The 16,443-nt window shown below is 40.5% G+C and overlaps 2 protein-coding genes across 2 annotated transcripts; both read right to left on the minus strand.

Annotated features, from left to right (window-relative positions):
* Positions 1-1,776: 1,776 nt before the first annotated feature.
* LOC119737884 (leucine-rich repeat-containing protein 4C-like) lies at positions 1,777-3,651 on the minus strand. Its single transcript, XM_038212522.1, has one exon. The coding sequence runs from the start codon at positions 3,649-3,651 to the stop codon at positions 1,777-1,779; it is 1,875 nt and encodes a 624-aa protein (XP_038068450.1).
* A 5,723-nt stretch (positions 3,652-9,374) lies between these two features.
* Positions 9,375-13,690, minus strand: LOC119737011 (insulin-like growth factor-binding protein complex acid labile subunit). Its single transcript, XM_038211071.1, has 2 exons — positions 13,397-13,690; positions 9,375-11,718 (listed from the first exon to the last, which is right to left on the minus strand). The coding sequence occupies exon 2, from the start codon at positions 11,710-11,712 to the stop codon at positions 9,427-9,429; it is 2,286 nt and encodes a 761-aa protein (XP_038066999.1). The 5' UTR covers positions 11,713-11,718; positions 13,397-13,690; the 3' UTR covers positions 9,375-9,426.
* Between the last annotated feature and the right edge of the window lie 2,753 nt (positions 13,691-16,443).

Raw genomic sequence — 16,443 nt, forward strand, 5'->3', positions numbered from 1 at the left:
CGATATAATGACAACTTTACAGAGGCATACACACCTATACTAAACTTGGACATCACAAAGCCAATAAATATGTGCCAGTGTTTTCTTTCTCGTAAATAAAAAATACAAGGGAAAAATAAGCCTTACACGATTAAGGCGAAGTAAAATAAAAATACATGTTTCTCGTTCCCGCCCACTTCCTTTTTGGAGGCCGCCTGTTTTTTTTTTAAATTTTTTATTTTTGAAAAATGCTGTAAAAAGAACACCGAAAAGTCCAAAAATTCATCGGAAAATAAATACCAATACCAATACAACTCTAAATGACACTGTAAATATGTTCAGTTCTCTTGTCCAACTTATCTTTCATTTTAAAAGTGTCTGTGAACAGTGGAACAACAATGGTTGCAGGAAAATTTTAAAATGGCGGCCATCTTGAAAAAAATAAAAAATAGAAAATAAAAAGCCCCGCTTCCTCCTTTTAAAAAAAAAAAAAAACCCGGACGAGAAACATAGGGTTTATTTTAATTCGGCCTAAATTATATGGACTAAATATTCAAAGTTCATTCTCGAATTTTGTAAGCAATATTATGTTGTGCCTTTAGTAAAAACAAAAACAAATCTAAACTAAACAGAATTTATAACAAAGGTACAAGTGACTACTGGTGTCCTTTAAAAAATCGTATTTATGCAACACTGCTTGGGATATAAAGCATAATAAAACATTATTTTTCATCTCATTTGGACTGTTAGAAACTGGAATCTATGATTCCCTCAGCATTCTGTGCAAAATAAATGGAAATGCTACTTCATAGAAAATGACGAAAGAAACAAAATGCTCATCAAATACCAACCCAATAGCAAACGCGGTGGACAATTTGCTGCTCTATTCTAAGCGTAACATATTTAAACATTTGTAAAACACGCTGATTGAAAGGCGATTTTAAATCAATCGTAGATAAAATGTAATGATGATATTATGGTAGCTTACATTCCTTACAACGTGAAACTAACATGGAAATTGCAAAACTCCAGCAAAAAGAAAGAGAAACGGTTCATTTTACTCAAAGGTCATACATGTATTTCACTGGTGCAAGTAAAGATTACGTTTATTCGGGACATTTTACTTTAATCTAAATACATGTAAGGAGTTACAGAAAGTGCAACAAACGTCTAGTTCCTCGGATTTTCGACTGTTTGTATCTCCCAAAATGGCGGCGCAAGATTCTCGCCCCTGAATTCAAAACAACCACAATAATGTTTGCGCGGAGCCAACAAATTGCAAAGTGGCACCTCAGCTACGAATATGCAATTTCTGAGGTGATTAGCTTCAATTTTCGCTGAATTCGAAAGTGCTTCTGGCAACTATCAATAAAGAGAGGGGCACTCATTTTTAGTATGTGAAACCTATGCAGTTGAAATGCTCTAAAAGTTGCCTTCGTGGAGACACTGGCGATTTTGCATACTGGTTGTTGTTAAGACTATCAGTTCTTTGAAAACCATGTGTTTAAGTGCAGATGAAAACCAAGTGCAGATGAAATCCATGAAAACCATGTGTTTAAGCGCACGCGCAGAGGTAATCCAATCATTTTTTTTAATGGGAGCTACCTACCGGTCCCAATTATTGGGGGGGGGGCAGTCTATGCCCTACTGAGAGAAATTCAGCCATGCATACCGTAGGTGGTGGTGCATTTTCTGTTAACTTGTACTCAAGCAGTTACAATGAATTGAGCGTGTACGTGCTAGACGAGAAATCCATCACTTGGTGTGGTGCATTAATAGTGGTCTTTAATGCTGAGCCTATGGTTCAACAGTCGTTGCCAAGGCATATGTAACAATGACGTTGACCATAGCTCTATCACTCTCATTGAGGGTATTTTGGGCTAAACACGAGTACATTCCTTCGTCTGATTTCCGCACCAAAATGATGTGTAGGATCGTGTCTATAAAAATGATAAACCTGCTCTTACAGTCGTTTACTATCAGCGTACCGTTTGGGTTCAGCCATGTTATGATTGGGATGGGTATGCCAGTCACCGTGCAGGACAAAGTCGCTGCCAGACCGACTATCACGTTGAGATGGTTCACGTTTGTCTTGGCCTTAGGAGGATCGCATATGAAATCTTGGAAGTCCAAGTCTGTAACCAATGCTCCTGAGTTCTGCGGTGGACCTTGACATCGAGGGAGAACAGACGGGGGATTGTTGCGAAGCCAGTCACGTAGACCCGTCAACCGGCAGTCACACTGAAGCGGGTTGCCTTGAAGCTCAAGTCTGGATAGCGCTCTGTTTCCCTCAGTAAGAGAGTCACCAGGAAGCACTTGGATCTGATTAAAACTTAAGTCCAGGACTACCAAGCTATCACACTGGCCAATAATGAAGCTGATGTAATAGATTGAATTTTGAGCCAACAGGAGATTTGTTAAGTTGCTGAGAACACTACAGTTTGTGATATCAAAGACTTCAAGTTTGTTATAAGAGAAATCAATCATAGTCAGGCCAGGCATCTGCCGGAACATCTCTGGATTGACGTAAACCAGTCGATTCTCAGGGAGATACAGACGTTCGAGCGAGTCCAGACCCAGGAAGTCATCCGGATGTAACTCGGAGAGTTGGTTGTTTGTGATGGACAACTCAACTAATTTAGCTTGGTTTAGGAATGTGCCACCCAAGAATGACGTCAGGGCGTTGCCATCAAGATTCAGAGACCGTAGCATAGTGAGTTGACTCAGAGCCGTTGATGAGATGAACACAAGTCGATTATTTGCTAGATGGAGCTCCGTCAGGCTGCTGAATCCTTGTAGGGTTGTAGAGGACAGGTTGGCCAGTATGTTGCCATCAGCGTGTAAGATCTGAAGACCTTCTGCCCACCCTGGTTGTATCAGGGAATCAAATGAGTTACTGTTTATATTCAGTTTCTTCATATTGTTACCGCCGCTTACACGCACATCAACTGATCGGAGGTCATTTAGTCCATTGCTTGCGATATTGAACTCACACAAGGATGAAACTGTCAGGGTACAGGTACCCAGCTTATTATGACTGAGGGACACTAAGTTAACCGTGTTACCACTAAATGCAAAATTATCAATGTTATTGTTATCTAATAGGAGTGTACTGACATCAGTGTGCGATAGACTAAATCCTGATATTTCGTTGAATTGCAAGCTTATTTTAGAGGGTAACTGCCCGTAATTAAATCCAGTAACAAGGTTGGAATTTGCCGAAAAATATTCCAAAGCTGTGCAGCTTGGAAAGTTAAAGCCACCTAATGAGTTATAGTCAAGCGAGATATTGATAAGGGAGCTGAGGCTACATGAAGTCTGCAATGCCGAAATGACGTTGTGTTGCAACGAAAGTTTCTGCAGGCTTCCCAACCCGGTTGACTCCAACAGTGACGCCACGTTAGAAATGTCGTTGTAGTCAAGGTACAGCTCAACCAACCTCCCGAACGTCCCGCTGAAGTCGTCTGTTTCCAGCACCGATATGTCATTGTGGCTGAGATCCATGACGACGGAGTCAGGGTAGTTGACGGGGATACAGCTCAGATAACGGGAGGAGCAGTCAGCCCTTGCAGTCACGTGGTCATAATCACACTGCGCATGACAGGTAGATGATAGGGAGATTCTGATGCAACCGCCGAGACACAAAAGGAAAACGAACAAGGCCATCGTCATCTGCACGAGGTACCAAAAGATCACAAAGGAAACTGAGAAGTTGCATACATACCTTTAATATTTAAAAGTTGAAAGAAGAAATTGATTCGAGCGGGGCCTGAGAATTATCGAGCGGCTCAGCGGGACCTCCGGATTATCGTACAAGTTGCTCTATTAACTGGAGTACGCGCAAAGATTTCAAATTATAATAATATTTTTTTCAATGGCGCTAGTCGGAAACGATAAACACGGAGCATGCAACGAGATGAGGCTAACAACATTAGCCACTCTGTGAACAGGTAAAGCAAACTGCCTGAGAAATATCTTATCAAGATCGGGAAGTCCGGGGTGGGATCTCCGGTGATGGGGCAATTTTTTGCTGTAGGTCCGTGCACCTTGTGCTATACCCCCCCCCCCCCCCCCCCCACACACACACACACCCACACTTGTTTCACATGACTAGTGTGGACTTTCCATTGCTTTCGTGTAGTTAAGAAAAACCAGTGAAAAAACTCATTTTTCTCAAACTGTGAAAACTCTTTCAACCCAATTTTTTTTCTATGATTCCCTTTAGTGTTTCTCTTCATTCTGCTACAGATAAACCTAACCCAAAAATGCCTCTAAACCTGTTTTCCAGAAATGGGGAAACACTGTGTGGACGTGGGCAAGTCCACACAACGTCGGTGCTACCTACATTATGTGGACGTCTTTTGTTCGGAAGTCCACACTGCGTATGTAAGACAAGCTCACCCATACTTACACACACACACACACCCAGACAGACACGTTTCTTTATGGTGTAAATCGAAGATTTTCTATTGATCCTCTTCCCTTTTCCTTTGTTTGTAACTTTTCGCAACAGCTCTCATAGGTTTTGTACACGTTTTCTACTCGAGGTCGTTCTCGATTTGGTTCCTGTCCTCAATTCATCGATGATGTTGCACGTGTGTGTCCTCGATATACACCATAAACACGCACACCCACACACAGAAATTTGGCAAAACAAAAATGAGCTGCATGGTTATTGCTTAAAACGCAGACCCCCCCCCCCCCCCAATCGGACACTATATGGTCATACTAATGATTATGGTGCTGTTTCAAGCTACATTTTGTATACATGTTGAATCACATAACGCAGATGAAGATGAACATGCCCACGGTCATATTTTACTTTAAAATACGAAATAAAAGCAGCAATAACAAAAAATAAAAATGTATACTAACTAATTGACATTGGGTACATTGCCCAAATTATACGTCACTATTGATGCATCTTAATGCAGAGTGTTTTAAAACCAAAATCGTGCTGTCGTAGGATATAATTACGAAACCACACATGGATCCGAGGTATGCTGTACAAATGGGATAATAGCTCTGTATTCAAACCTATCTTCTTGTATCATGTAGCATCGTCTGTTGCATAACTAGATCGACTTTAACAATAATCTACTCACATTTTTTTCTTGCTCCCCGTGACCATGAGGAAGGAAAAAAAAAGCCAAAGCAGATAATTGGTTGCAAATGTCGGTCCGACAGCTTGGAAGGTGGATGTAAACAGTGTCAATGATGAAGCAAGTGCAGTGTTTATAAACTGCGAAGCCGATTTTCTGTAGTTTTTAAATTATGTATATCTAGGCCTATTGTTAATGTTTTATGAACTTAATGACATTGGGACTCCATAAACGGTTGAAGAGATGGACGAGAGTCGATTCAAATACTTGAGTAAATGGAGCTTTGTTAATGGTTAACGAAACGTAATGATATTGGAATCAACGAATGAGTTACTAACCATCAATTAAATCGCACACAAGCCAGATGTTTATCATCTAACACCAGAGGGCGATGTGAAAGGGACCGGACTGGGCAGCACCTGGTACTAGGTGGCTCCATATTGGAAGCAGTTGAGTCACAGGAATATAATAATGTTAATACCAAAAGAAGAGGGGAAATTCGTGAACATTGGAATAGCAGCAAACTGTAGTAGGCAAAGAGACGGAAATAAAAACTGAAGAGATTGGGACAATAGAAGTACGTACGCCTACTTAAAAACTGCACAGGTTTCTGTATTTGTTGCAGGTTTTGTCTATTTTGTGTAAATAGTAATTATCGGGCTTCAAAACAGTTGACAGGTGAACCGAGGCTCGATTAAAATAGTTTACGACATGAGCTCGTTTAATGTTTAACGAACGTAATGATATTGAGTTTTCCTTAACGGCCAAACATTTTTAACCTATTAGGTAACAACCATAGTGCTCTAAGGTCACAACTGAGACTTGCTTATTATCATGTTGTTTATACTTTGAAGAGTGATATATGATCGATAAGCGAACGACACACAATCGAGGCCCTCTACAGTTGAGGTGCTACATTTGTTTTCTCTGATGATCCACTAATAGAGTCACCAACCGCGTAGACTGACCGTTTTGACGCATGATAGGTTGTGTGACAACAACATGTGCTGACTGACCACGAGATGTGGTAGCGTAACAGGGGCGGATCCAGGTTGGGATCAAGGGGAGGGGGTAGCTGCACAGAGGGGATTTAGCAGGCAGTTGCTTTGTTTTTCTGTATGATTTTGTTTTCAATTTTGTGCAGCACAAGAGGTGAGTAAACCCCTCCCCTCCGTAGATCCGCCGCCGCTTAACCAGATCTGTCTTCTTCTGTAATTAACCCACCGCAGGTGATCATTCCGAAAGGGTGGTCAGAAGGTGCACAGCGCCTTACATCAGGGACTGGGCATCAATCAACACTGGGCGGCGCTTTTTCTAACCGCCTCTGGATAAATACTATTTATTTATTTATTACATTTTTTTTATACCCAGGGTATGCCCAACCAGTTTAAAACTGGTTTCCATTGGGGCCCTGTATACAATAAAAAATGACTACAAACATAACAAATACAATACATTACATTACAAATACAATACAATCCAATACAATAGGATTGGTTAAACGTCAATGATAATATAAGGGTACCCTTATTTCCAAAAATCTGATAAAAAAATTAAGTTCATAACATAACACCTTCTTTAATTACTTTGATCAAGCTGATAATATTTCTTCGAAAATGATGCAATGACTCTACGTTGATTTTGTGCAGTGGACATGACCATTACAAACAAACTCCTTCCAAGACATTGCAAAAAAAAAGATCGTATTCTATGTCCTATTTTATTAACCTTTCTCAGAAATACTAGTTTAAGTCAAGATTAGGCAAAAAAAAAAACAAGTCGGTCTCTGGTCAGCGCGCGCGTCGATTTTAATCATGCGCGTCGATCTTTTTTTCCAAAATGTTCAGCGGTAGCTCCAACAGCGCCCTCTATTTCCGCACCTCCTCAATTTTTTTTTACCAAAGAGCACCATAAAATGGGAAATTGCACCAAGGGAAATGATCGAAAGCACCAAGGCAAATTATGGAGGACACCAATGTACATGAGGACACCATAAAAGCAAAAAAGTACCCACCTTGTCGTACAATCCAAGCTTGAAGAAAAAAAAAAGCCGCGTGGCCGCGTCAATTCCGGAACTTTGGTCTGACCAGAGACCGAATATTTTTTTTGGGGGGGGGGGCCTTAGAGGTGAGAGCCTTACAAACCCTCAACTACATGGATCACAACAATCTTTATGGGTAAGTAACGATGTTCGGAGCAAAACAAAATGACTCTGTCTATAAGCTGGTCTGCCACCCTTATGTACAATTGAAAGATATTTGCCTCTGGAACAAGAAGAATAAGTCAGTAAAAATTATTGTCAATGTTTGAAATGATCATCGGACGTTGCGATCTAGGGTTAGATATTGCCAGTTGCGTGAGCTTTAGTTTTGCCAACGGCGGTGGGATGGGCCCGGGGGCATGATCTCCGTACTGAAAGGGCTGTATGGACGCCATCTGATTATTGGAGGCGCTGTTTAAAGGATACAATATTGGAAACTATTGGACAATAGGTGGCATTCTTCGTTGAGACCACTCCCTCCATCCAAAATATACCAGTGGATGTTGCTAAGTATGATTTGTCTAACATGAGGAAACCAAATGGCCATCTTTATGGTTAGATGTTGCTCACTAGAAATGTATAACTGAATATTAGATGTCGGCCGACGTTGCCAAATAGGGTAAGGTATTATCAACAAGGGTAACTTTGTTCATACAATGTGGTTAGATTTTGTTGGCTCCAAATCAAATCTAAGAACAGATGGAGGGATTCCAATTTTATTTTCAAACTTATTGACATTCTGAGAAATAGAATTCTAATAGCGCTTACAACACGTCTCTGAGTGGCGCCCATTTGATTAATGATCATTAAAGCTACAGTCCATCATTTGCAGCCATCCGAAAAAGTAGCTGAAACTTCATCAGGTTAGTTGTTCAGCATCCTTCATTAGATTTTGAACACTTTTGTTGCTTCAAACGAACGAAATGCACAAATTACAAATGATGGACTATATCTTTAATTAAAGTAAACTGTAGTTTTTGCTTTTATGAGTATACACGAGTTGATGAAAACTGCTCGCAATCACATTTATCTACAATGAAATTTATTTAATGTAGGGAAACATCCACGGCTTTTTCTTATATACATATTTAGCTACTAAAAAACAGGTCGTACTGTTAACAAAACTACCATGCAATGAATATATTAAAAAGGCTATATTTAACTAGGAAGGGGGGGGGCTGCATTCATTAAGAAATGCTTTTTTATTTGTACTTGTGCAGCGGAAAGATTTGTTTTATAGCGATTAAATAAAAAGAACAGGTATACTTGCTGGAAACCCGAATAACGTGTGTCAACATTAATAACACGTCGTGACTTTTATTTATAAACCGATAACATGTGATAGCTGCGACATGTACATGTGCATTTTATGAACAATGTGTATACAGCGCGTCCCAAAATTCCCGCAACCTTTTTGCGAGGCTCTAGAGTCGGCGCGGCAACACGTACCGCCATTATTTTTATACCATTTTAAAGCCTAAACTCCGAGCTTCCCCCCTGTCGAGTAATGGTTTGATATTTAAAAGAATTTTTAAATTATTTGGGTTCAAGTAAAGCCATGTCGAAAACAAACAGAACCGATTTTAAGGAAAATCGATGATGCAGTACATCAGACGAAAATTTGAGTCACACTTTGCGCGCGCTTTTTGACTAGGTACATACTTGCACGTGAATTTCAAAATTGAACTTGAGAATAAGAACAATGTCGTGAATTCATTTTAGGTGTAGTCTACGTGGATCGAAAAGAAAAGGAAACACAGAAAGTAAAAGGCAACGAGATCGTTACATCGTGAACATGATGAACCATTTCCACATTAGAAAAAATGCGCATGATTGATTTTTCTCGAAATAGGATGAGTTTGTTTTCTACATGCCTTAATTTGAACACGAATCATTTCAGAACCCTTTTGAAAATCAAACCGATAGTTACCAAGGAAAAAGTTCGGATTTCAAGTTTTAACATGATATAAAAATAAGGGCGTCCCTCAACGTCGCACTGCTTAACTAGAGTAGATAATAATTTGCATTTCCGCTTAAAACTAAAACTTACAGCGACAGAAAACTAACAGTAAAAAAAAGAAGTACAGTAACGGAAAGTAATGGCGTTATCAATAAAGGAGTCAAACCATTTGAGCACATTTGTCAGTATTCAAATATGACATGGTTTGAGGTTGAATAGTCGATATTAGCTCCCCGAGGTATTGGAAGTTGACATACTAGTTCCCTATTAGCTGCTAATAGCGACTTTCCACTTAAATAGATCAGTTTCGCTCTTGTTATTGGGGGACACACTTTAATGACTGATTACCTCCTGGAGCTAGCCACGGGTTCATAAAAGTCATCTTTGTTCTCCATTCTCAGCTCTTGGTAGACTTGTGGAGGCTCGTCCGTCCGTATGGTATCCTGATATTCATCGTTGCTGCCTGCTCTTTGTATTGCAGTTGAGCCCTCCTGATCAGCGACTTCATTGACGTAGACTCCGTCTGAGTTGGATGCCTTTCCTTGTTGGAAAGTTACGGCAAGCTCAGAATTCTGCGGTCCAGGAGTTGCAGAGCTAGTCTGGTGGTGTCTCTTCTTGTACCGCCGTCGAAGGCAAATAACCAAGACGAAGACAAGGAGCATAAAAACGATGGTGATAAACATGGTGGGGAGAACAACAGCAGCCAAAGAAGGACCTACTTTGGTCATTAATGGTGGTATCTGGTCTTCGGTAACAGTGAGATTGACCACAGCTCTGTCCATTTCACCCAGGATATTTTGGACCAAACACGCGTACATTCCTTGATCAGATAGCTTCACTGAAATGATGTGCAAATTCATCTTTATTGAAATGATAAATCGGCCTTGCGATTCATCTGGTATCACCGTGCCGTTGGGATCCAGCCATGTTATGAAGGAGATGGGTATACCAGTCGCCGTGCATGATAAAATCGCTGTCTGACCGACTATCACATTGAGGGGGTTCACGTCAGTCACGGCCTTTGGAGGATCACAGATGAAATATTGTTTGTCCAAATCTGTAACCACTGCTTCAGAGTATTGCGATGGACCATGACATCGAGGGAGAACAGACGGGGGATTGTTGCGAAGCCAGTCACGCAGACCCTTCAACCGGCAGTCACAATAAAGCGGGTTGCCTTCCAGCTCAAGTTTCGATAGCGCTCTGTTTCCCTCAGTAAGAGAGTCACCTGGAACCATTTTGATCTGGTTGAAACTCAAGTCCAGGACTATTAAGTTATTGCAATGGCCAAGTATGTAGCTGGCGGCATGAATGGAATTGTGAGCCAGCAGGAGGTTCGTTACGTTTTTGAGAAGGCTACAATTTGTGATATCAAAGACTTCAAGTTCGTTTTTAGAGAAATCCATCGTTGTAAGGCCAGGCATCTGCCGGAACATCTCTGGTTGGACGTAAACCAGTCGATTGCCAGCGAGATACAGACGTTCCAGTGAGTTCAGACCGAGGAAGTAATCCGGATATAACTGGTGGAGTTGGTTGTTTGCGATTGAAAGCTCCACTAGTTCTCCTTGCTTGAGGAATATTTCACCAAACAATGACGTCAGGGCGTTGCCATCGAGATACAGAGACCGTAGCTTAGTGAGTTGACTCAGAGCCGTTGATGAAATGAACATGAGTCGATTATTTGCTAGATGGAGCTCCGTCAGGCTGCCGAATCCTTGTAGGGTTGTAGAGGACAGGTTGGCCAGTATGTTATCATCAGCGTATAAGATCTGAAGACCTTCTGCCCATTCTGGTTGTATCAAGGAATCAAACGAGTTGTTCCTTATGTCTAGCTCCTCTAGTAATGTTTCCTCACGCTGAAAGAAATTAAATCCACTGAATTCACGTAACCCATTGCTGGCAATGATGAACTTAGTGGGAAGTGGGGTCTTAATGTGTTGCAGTCCGTTATGACTAAGAGAAAGTAGGCCTAGTCCCATGGGGAAATAGTCATCAATCCTTATTTCAACATTCGTGATTTCATTGTGATCTAGTAAAAAGGTCACATTAGGGGTAATCATACCTCGACGACGTAGGTACCAAAAAAATTCCCCTATCCTGTTGAACCGCAAGCTGATAAATGAAGGGAAGATACGGACATATCTTGGCAAATGAACACTTTGTATTTCATTTGAATTAGCTGAAAATCTCTTTATACTGTTACAAGAGGGAATCCTGCGTAAGTCACTGAGTGAGTTGTAGTCCAGTGACATCTCTTCGAGGGCACTAAGCGAACAAGAATAGGGCAAGTCATTAACGATGTTATGGTCCATCGATAGTTTCTTCAGGCTCCCCAACCCGGTTGACTGCAGCAGTGACGTCACATCAGATATGGCGTTGTTGTCAAGGTACAGCTCAACCAACCTCGTAAATGTCCCGTTGAAGCCGCCTGGTTCCAGCATCGATATGGCGTTGTGGCTGAGATCCATGATGAGGGAGTCTGGGTAGTTGACGGGGATACATGTCAGATTACGGGAGGAGCAGTCGGCCCTTGCAGTCACGTGGTCGTAATCACACTGCGCATGACAGGTAGATGATTCGGACATTCTGATGAAAGCTCCGATACATAAAAGGAAAATGAACATGGCCATCGTTATCTGAAATCAATAAAAAACAAGTTGATAACACATTAAGCTCATACAAAAGATCTGTGTAGATGACCTGCATGAGTTTACGGACAGAATTTTTTGGCTCGGGTAGCTTTCATTCAATCGAGATTTTTGTTCATTCGAAAAGTTGTGTTGATTGTGATTACCAGTAATGTAACTGAATGACCACGTCTTAGATGGAATATTAAGCCTTGTGATGTTTGTTCAAGAGCGGACGAAACTTTATTCAATTTATTCAGAATGGCTATTCACTGAAAGTCTTTGCATGCATCTGGTCTATGGGCTAGGCTTAGTCCATTCCATGGCGTCCTTGTGCGTGCGCTCTAAGACCAGCCTTTTCTTGCTTGCATAATTCTCCAATACTCTCCACCACGATTTTTGGGTTGCGAATCTAGTTTTGAAATTCTGATGCCTTGTCCACGTTTTGAACTGTTCAATTAACATGCATAAGAGGATCCATACAGAAAAGTTCAGTCTTAAAAAAAATGACCTTTTAAACCATATTGTTACGTTTTGAAGCTCGTTAAAATACCACGGTATAACAAAAGAACAATAGGTGTCTGTGTGATAAAGTCCATTTGTTTTGCTCAGCCTCGGTTGAACATGGCACTCTCGGCGTATACGACCCTCGGATGTACAAAACCCCATGGACTATGTCACTGCAGACATAGCGAGGCCTTCTATCAGACACATACTAGCATTACAAACAGCATGATTGGCATAAGAGTTAGTATGTCTGCTCAGTATGGAGCTCTGGAAGTGCCATGCAAGATCTTGAGATCCTGGCATAATTCATCACGGGATTACACCATATACACGAAAGATGTCGACATTGTGAGGTAACTTTAACTGAATGACGACAACCTTAATGTACGATGTCAACATTCTGAGACAATTTATCACGAGATGACGATCCCGATTGGGTAGGAGGTCGACACCCTACGACAATTTAAAAAAGGATGTGTCAACATAGCATTTTAAGGATGTTGTAATCCTATTTTTACATGCTATTTTTACGATGTTTGATGACTTCATGATTACGTCACACGTTTTTCAACTAAATGCATGTTTCCAAGAACAAAAACAATCTTATTACAAAAAGAAGTTTTCATTTAGCACACTGAAAAATTCTACAAAGCAAAAACAAAAGAAGACGTTGTCATGACGTCATTGTGCACTCAACACTTGAACCCAATTGGCCTTTTAGTTCTAGTTATGTAGATATACACCATTGAAAAATAAACCTTCATGGTGACGTCACATGACACGTGATGACGTCATCATGACGAAACTTGTCAAAGCACGTATTTACCATGCGACATTTTCTGAGTAAGATGTCGTCATCCCGTACCTGAGGAGATCATTATAACGAAATAATCAGCTTTAATTTATTCAATACCACTGTCTTCGTCTACGGTTAAATATTAAACCGAGCCACAATAGAAAAAAATACTTTGTAGGCTACAATCAGCGAATTATGTCGTTTTTTGCATACCCAAAATCAGGCCACCAAGGGAAGATATCTGAAATTCACATCATTGTACGTAGATAAAAAAAAAATAGTGTCTATTATGCACCAAGAGGTATATTGCTTGTCAACGGAACTATATTACGATAACAATGTATCCTCCCTTAAGTTTAAATAAGAGAAGGAACATCTACTTACATTAAGCTTTGCTGGTTCTCTGTGACCTAAAACTGAAGATGAAGGTACTCGAATTCTGAGGAGTGAGGCAAAACTGTTGTCTGATTAAAGGCGGCAATAAACTGAGGTGGGGCAAGTGTCCTTTTTCCAACCTACGCAATCGATTTCCTGCCCGTTTTGTGCTAATATCGGATCTTTTGTTAGTGCCCAGTGAACTTGTTAACGATGGGACTCCATAAAGGCCACCAGTTATTAAGTTTAATCATACATTGCAGACGTCGCAGGATTTGCTGCTCACTCTTCGTGCAGTGAGGCTCATGTATTTATAGTAATGTAGGGACTACCTGTGGATATATAGCATGTGGCACTGACCGAATGAAGTTTTGACCGAACTTGCCAAATGTCAATATTTCCGCAGTAATTATAAATGGCAGTTACATGTAGGCCTAGGCATACTCGCACCCAACAGCCAGCCTGGCGATCAGGTTGAACTTTTATAAGATATCACAGCGTTTCTTCTGTAACCTACTTCCACGCATGAATTCAGCGCATATAGTTTCTGATTACTTGGTACGTTCGTTTTGAGGACAATCTGTACACCATGTTTAACCGTGATTTCAAAAATGGTTAATCATTGTTAACTTGAACCATACATTTTTGTTCAGTAGGCGCATTATAAAACTGTCAACGTCGTACAATAATTTAATGAATCGTGTATTCCGCTTAAAAAAGCATATACCGAGAGGGTAGTCCAGGCTAGCTTGTATAAAGTACGTTTGCACTTTTAATACCGCTACATTTTGTATACATTGTGGCATTTTATAGCCTCCGTACACACAAAGATACTGGGGCGCTCAAGGGACTTCCCCTTCAATTGATATTCTAATTTCTGAGAAAATACGTGAATAGTCAGGATGTTTTCCACAAGGACAGATATTGTATTCATCGTCGCAAATCAGTGATTCTGCAATAAAGTACTGCAATAATAGTTCCGCATTATAGTAACAATAGTGTATGTGCAACAGGTTTCAGGTCCTGTTTTCACTGCACAAAAGTCACGGGGGAGGGGCACAGTCAGTGGCCGTGTCACGCACACAGCCCTGTTTGACCTCAGTTTTTTTGTCCCGAAGTCACGCACGCATGGCCAAAAAGCGTACGCGAGATTTTACGAGATGTATTCGAGACTACAGAAAAACACGAAAAGTACCTGGACACATGCACTGTTTGGCCCAGATGGCTAGATAAAAGGTTGAAATCGTGTGCTTTATTCTGATACCAAAAAAAACCTGCTTTTGACAAACATAAAGTGCTGTTACGGCCTGTCAAACAAAATCATATTTTATAGCGAAGGCCGATAGTTTTTAGGTGTACATTTGATTCTTAAAAAAGGCTGAAAGTAATGGCAAGGCTTAGTAGATAGAGGAAAGTATACGCTTCATTTTCAAGTGAAACAAGTGCAGGAGACCTCTAATGTTTGGTCCAAATCGCCGGATGAAAAATGAGGACTTTTGCCAGATTTCATGATTTGCATTCACATGTACACGTATAAACGTATAGGCCTGAAAAAAAAAATGTGAATAGCACGCGCGAAGGTGCAATGAATGGCTTTATGAATATTAAGCAGTCCAAAATATAAAATACAAAAAAAGGAACTTTTGAACTGAAAAGAAAAATTGAACAATTAAATCAATAAGCAATTCAACAATTAGAGGAACGCCTTCAGTTTTCCTAGATTCCGTTTTTGAATTGAGTTTTTGAGAGGGCGCTGTAACCAGTCGAACATTTTGAGTAAAGTGCCCGATCGGGCACTATATTCCGGACATTTCGCAAGCGATGTCTTGACGCACGTCTATTTTTCGCTGACGCAAATTTCATACACTATCCTATATTAATGAACCCCACGTGACCGTGTTTGGCCAACCAAGGTAAAGAACCAGCAAGAGGTGTGTATGTTATTAGCCAAATTGATGTAGATTTTTCTCTGTAATTTCTATAAGGACGCCTCTATAAAGCAAGAAGGATCCCTAATGAGTCAGTACAATTATTGTAAATTATTAATCGATGGGACGTTGTGAACTAGGGTTAGATAATTGTCAGTGGCATATGCAGGATTTTGCTGAAGGGGGGGGGGGGGGAGGCAAGCAGACTATCCGTGATGGAAGGGCTGCATGGACGCCATCTGACTATTGGAGGCGCTGTATAAAAAAAAGACAATATTGGAGAATAGATGGCGTTCTTCGTTGCAGCCCCTCCTTCCTAAATACGCCACTGAATATTGCCAGCTATGGTTTTCCAACCTAAATAAACATAACAAAGTACAGTCGGGAGGCCAATAACCATGCCTGCTGGCGTTATCAATTAAGGAGTCAAACCAATAGAGCACATCGTACAGATATTTCTTACGGATTGAACTGTGTCTGTCACACATCACTCTTACAGAAATCTCCCATGTAGTTCCCATGGAAAATTTGGGACCCCATGGGAATTGCATGGTGAATTGGAAACACCATGTAGCATGGGATTTTTCCTATGGGAGTTTTCCCATTGGCTTATTCCCATGGGAAATTTTATATGGTTTTATTCCCATGTATAGTTTCCTATCATTTCTGAAAAGAGTCCAAATTGCTCCATGGTATTTTTCAATAACAATTATTTTGTTAATACATTTTAACCCTGTGTGTTTTGTGCTATTCACCGAATAGGTAAAGCACATCATGGAACTCCGATGGGGGTTACTCCACGTATTAGGAGGGGCTTATGCACTCTATGACCAATGTCCACATTATTGCTCCCATACCACTTGTCAAGTTGTACTATATTATCACAGTGTACCCAAATTATTTTCTCATAAATGTTTCCAACCATCATAACAAATGAATCAATATTATCCAAGGTTCTTTGTATGTCACATTTTCCAATACAAAAAAATACTGTATGCTTCATTTGACTCCACTTATCAACAGAAAAATTCAAAAATTTGCAATAACAACCCCCGTTATTGGAGCGATTCTCACATGGTGTTCCAATGGTGTCCCATGGTGTTTATCCCATTGTATTCAATTAGTGAA

The sequence above is a fragment of the Patiria miniata genome, unplaced genomic scaffold (genome assembly GCF_015706575.1).
Source record: "Patiria miniata isolate m_02_andy unplaced genomic scaffold, ASM1570657v1 HiC_scaffold_3, whole genome shotgun sequence".
NCBI classification, from domain to species: domain Eukaryota; kingdom Metazoa; phylum Echinodermata; class Asteroidea; order Valvatida; family Asterinidae; genus Patiria; species Patiria miniata.

Coding starts and splice junctions, on each gene's coding strand:
- LOC119737884 (XM_038212522.1), bottom strand. CDS start 3,651: ATGACGATGGCCTTGTTCGTTTTCCTTTTGTGTCTCGGCGGTTGCATC.
- LOC119737011 (XM_038211071.1), bottom strand. CDS start 11,712: ATGGCCATGTTCATTTTCCTTTTATGTATCGGAGCTTTCATCAGAATG.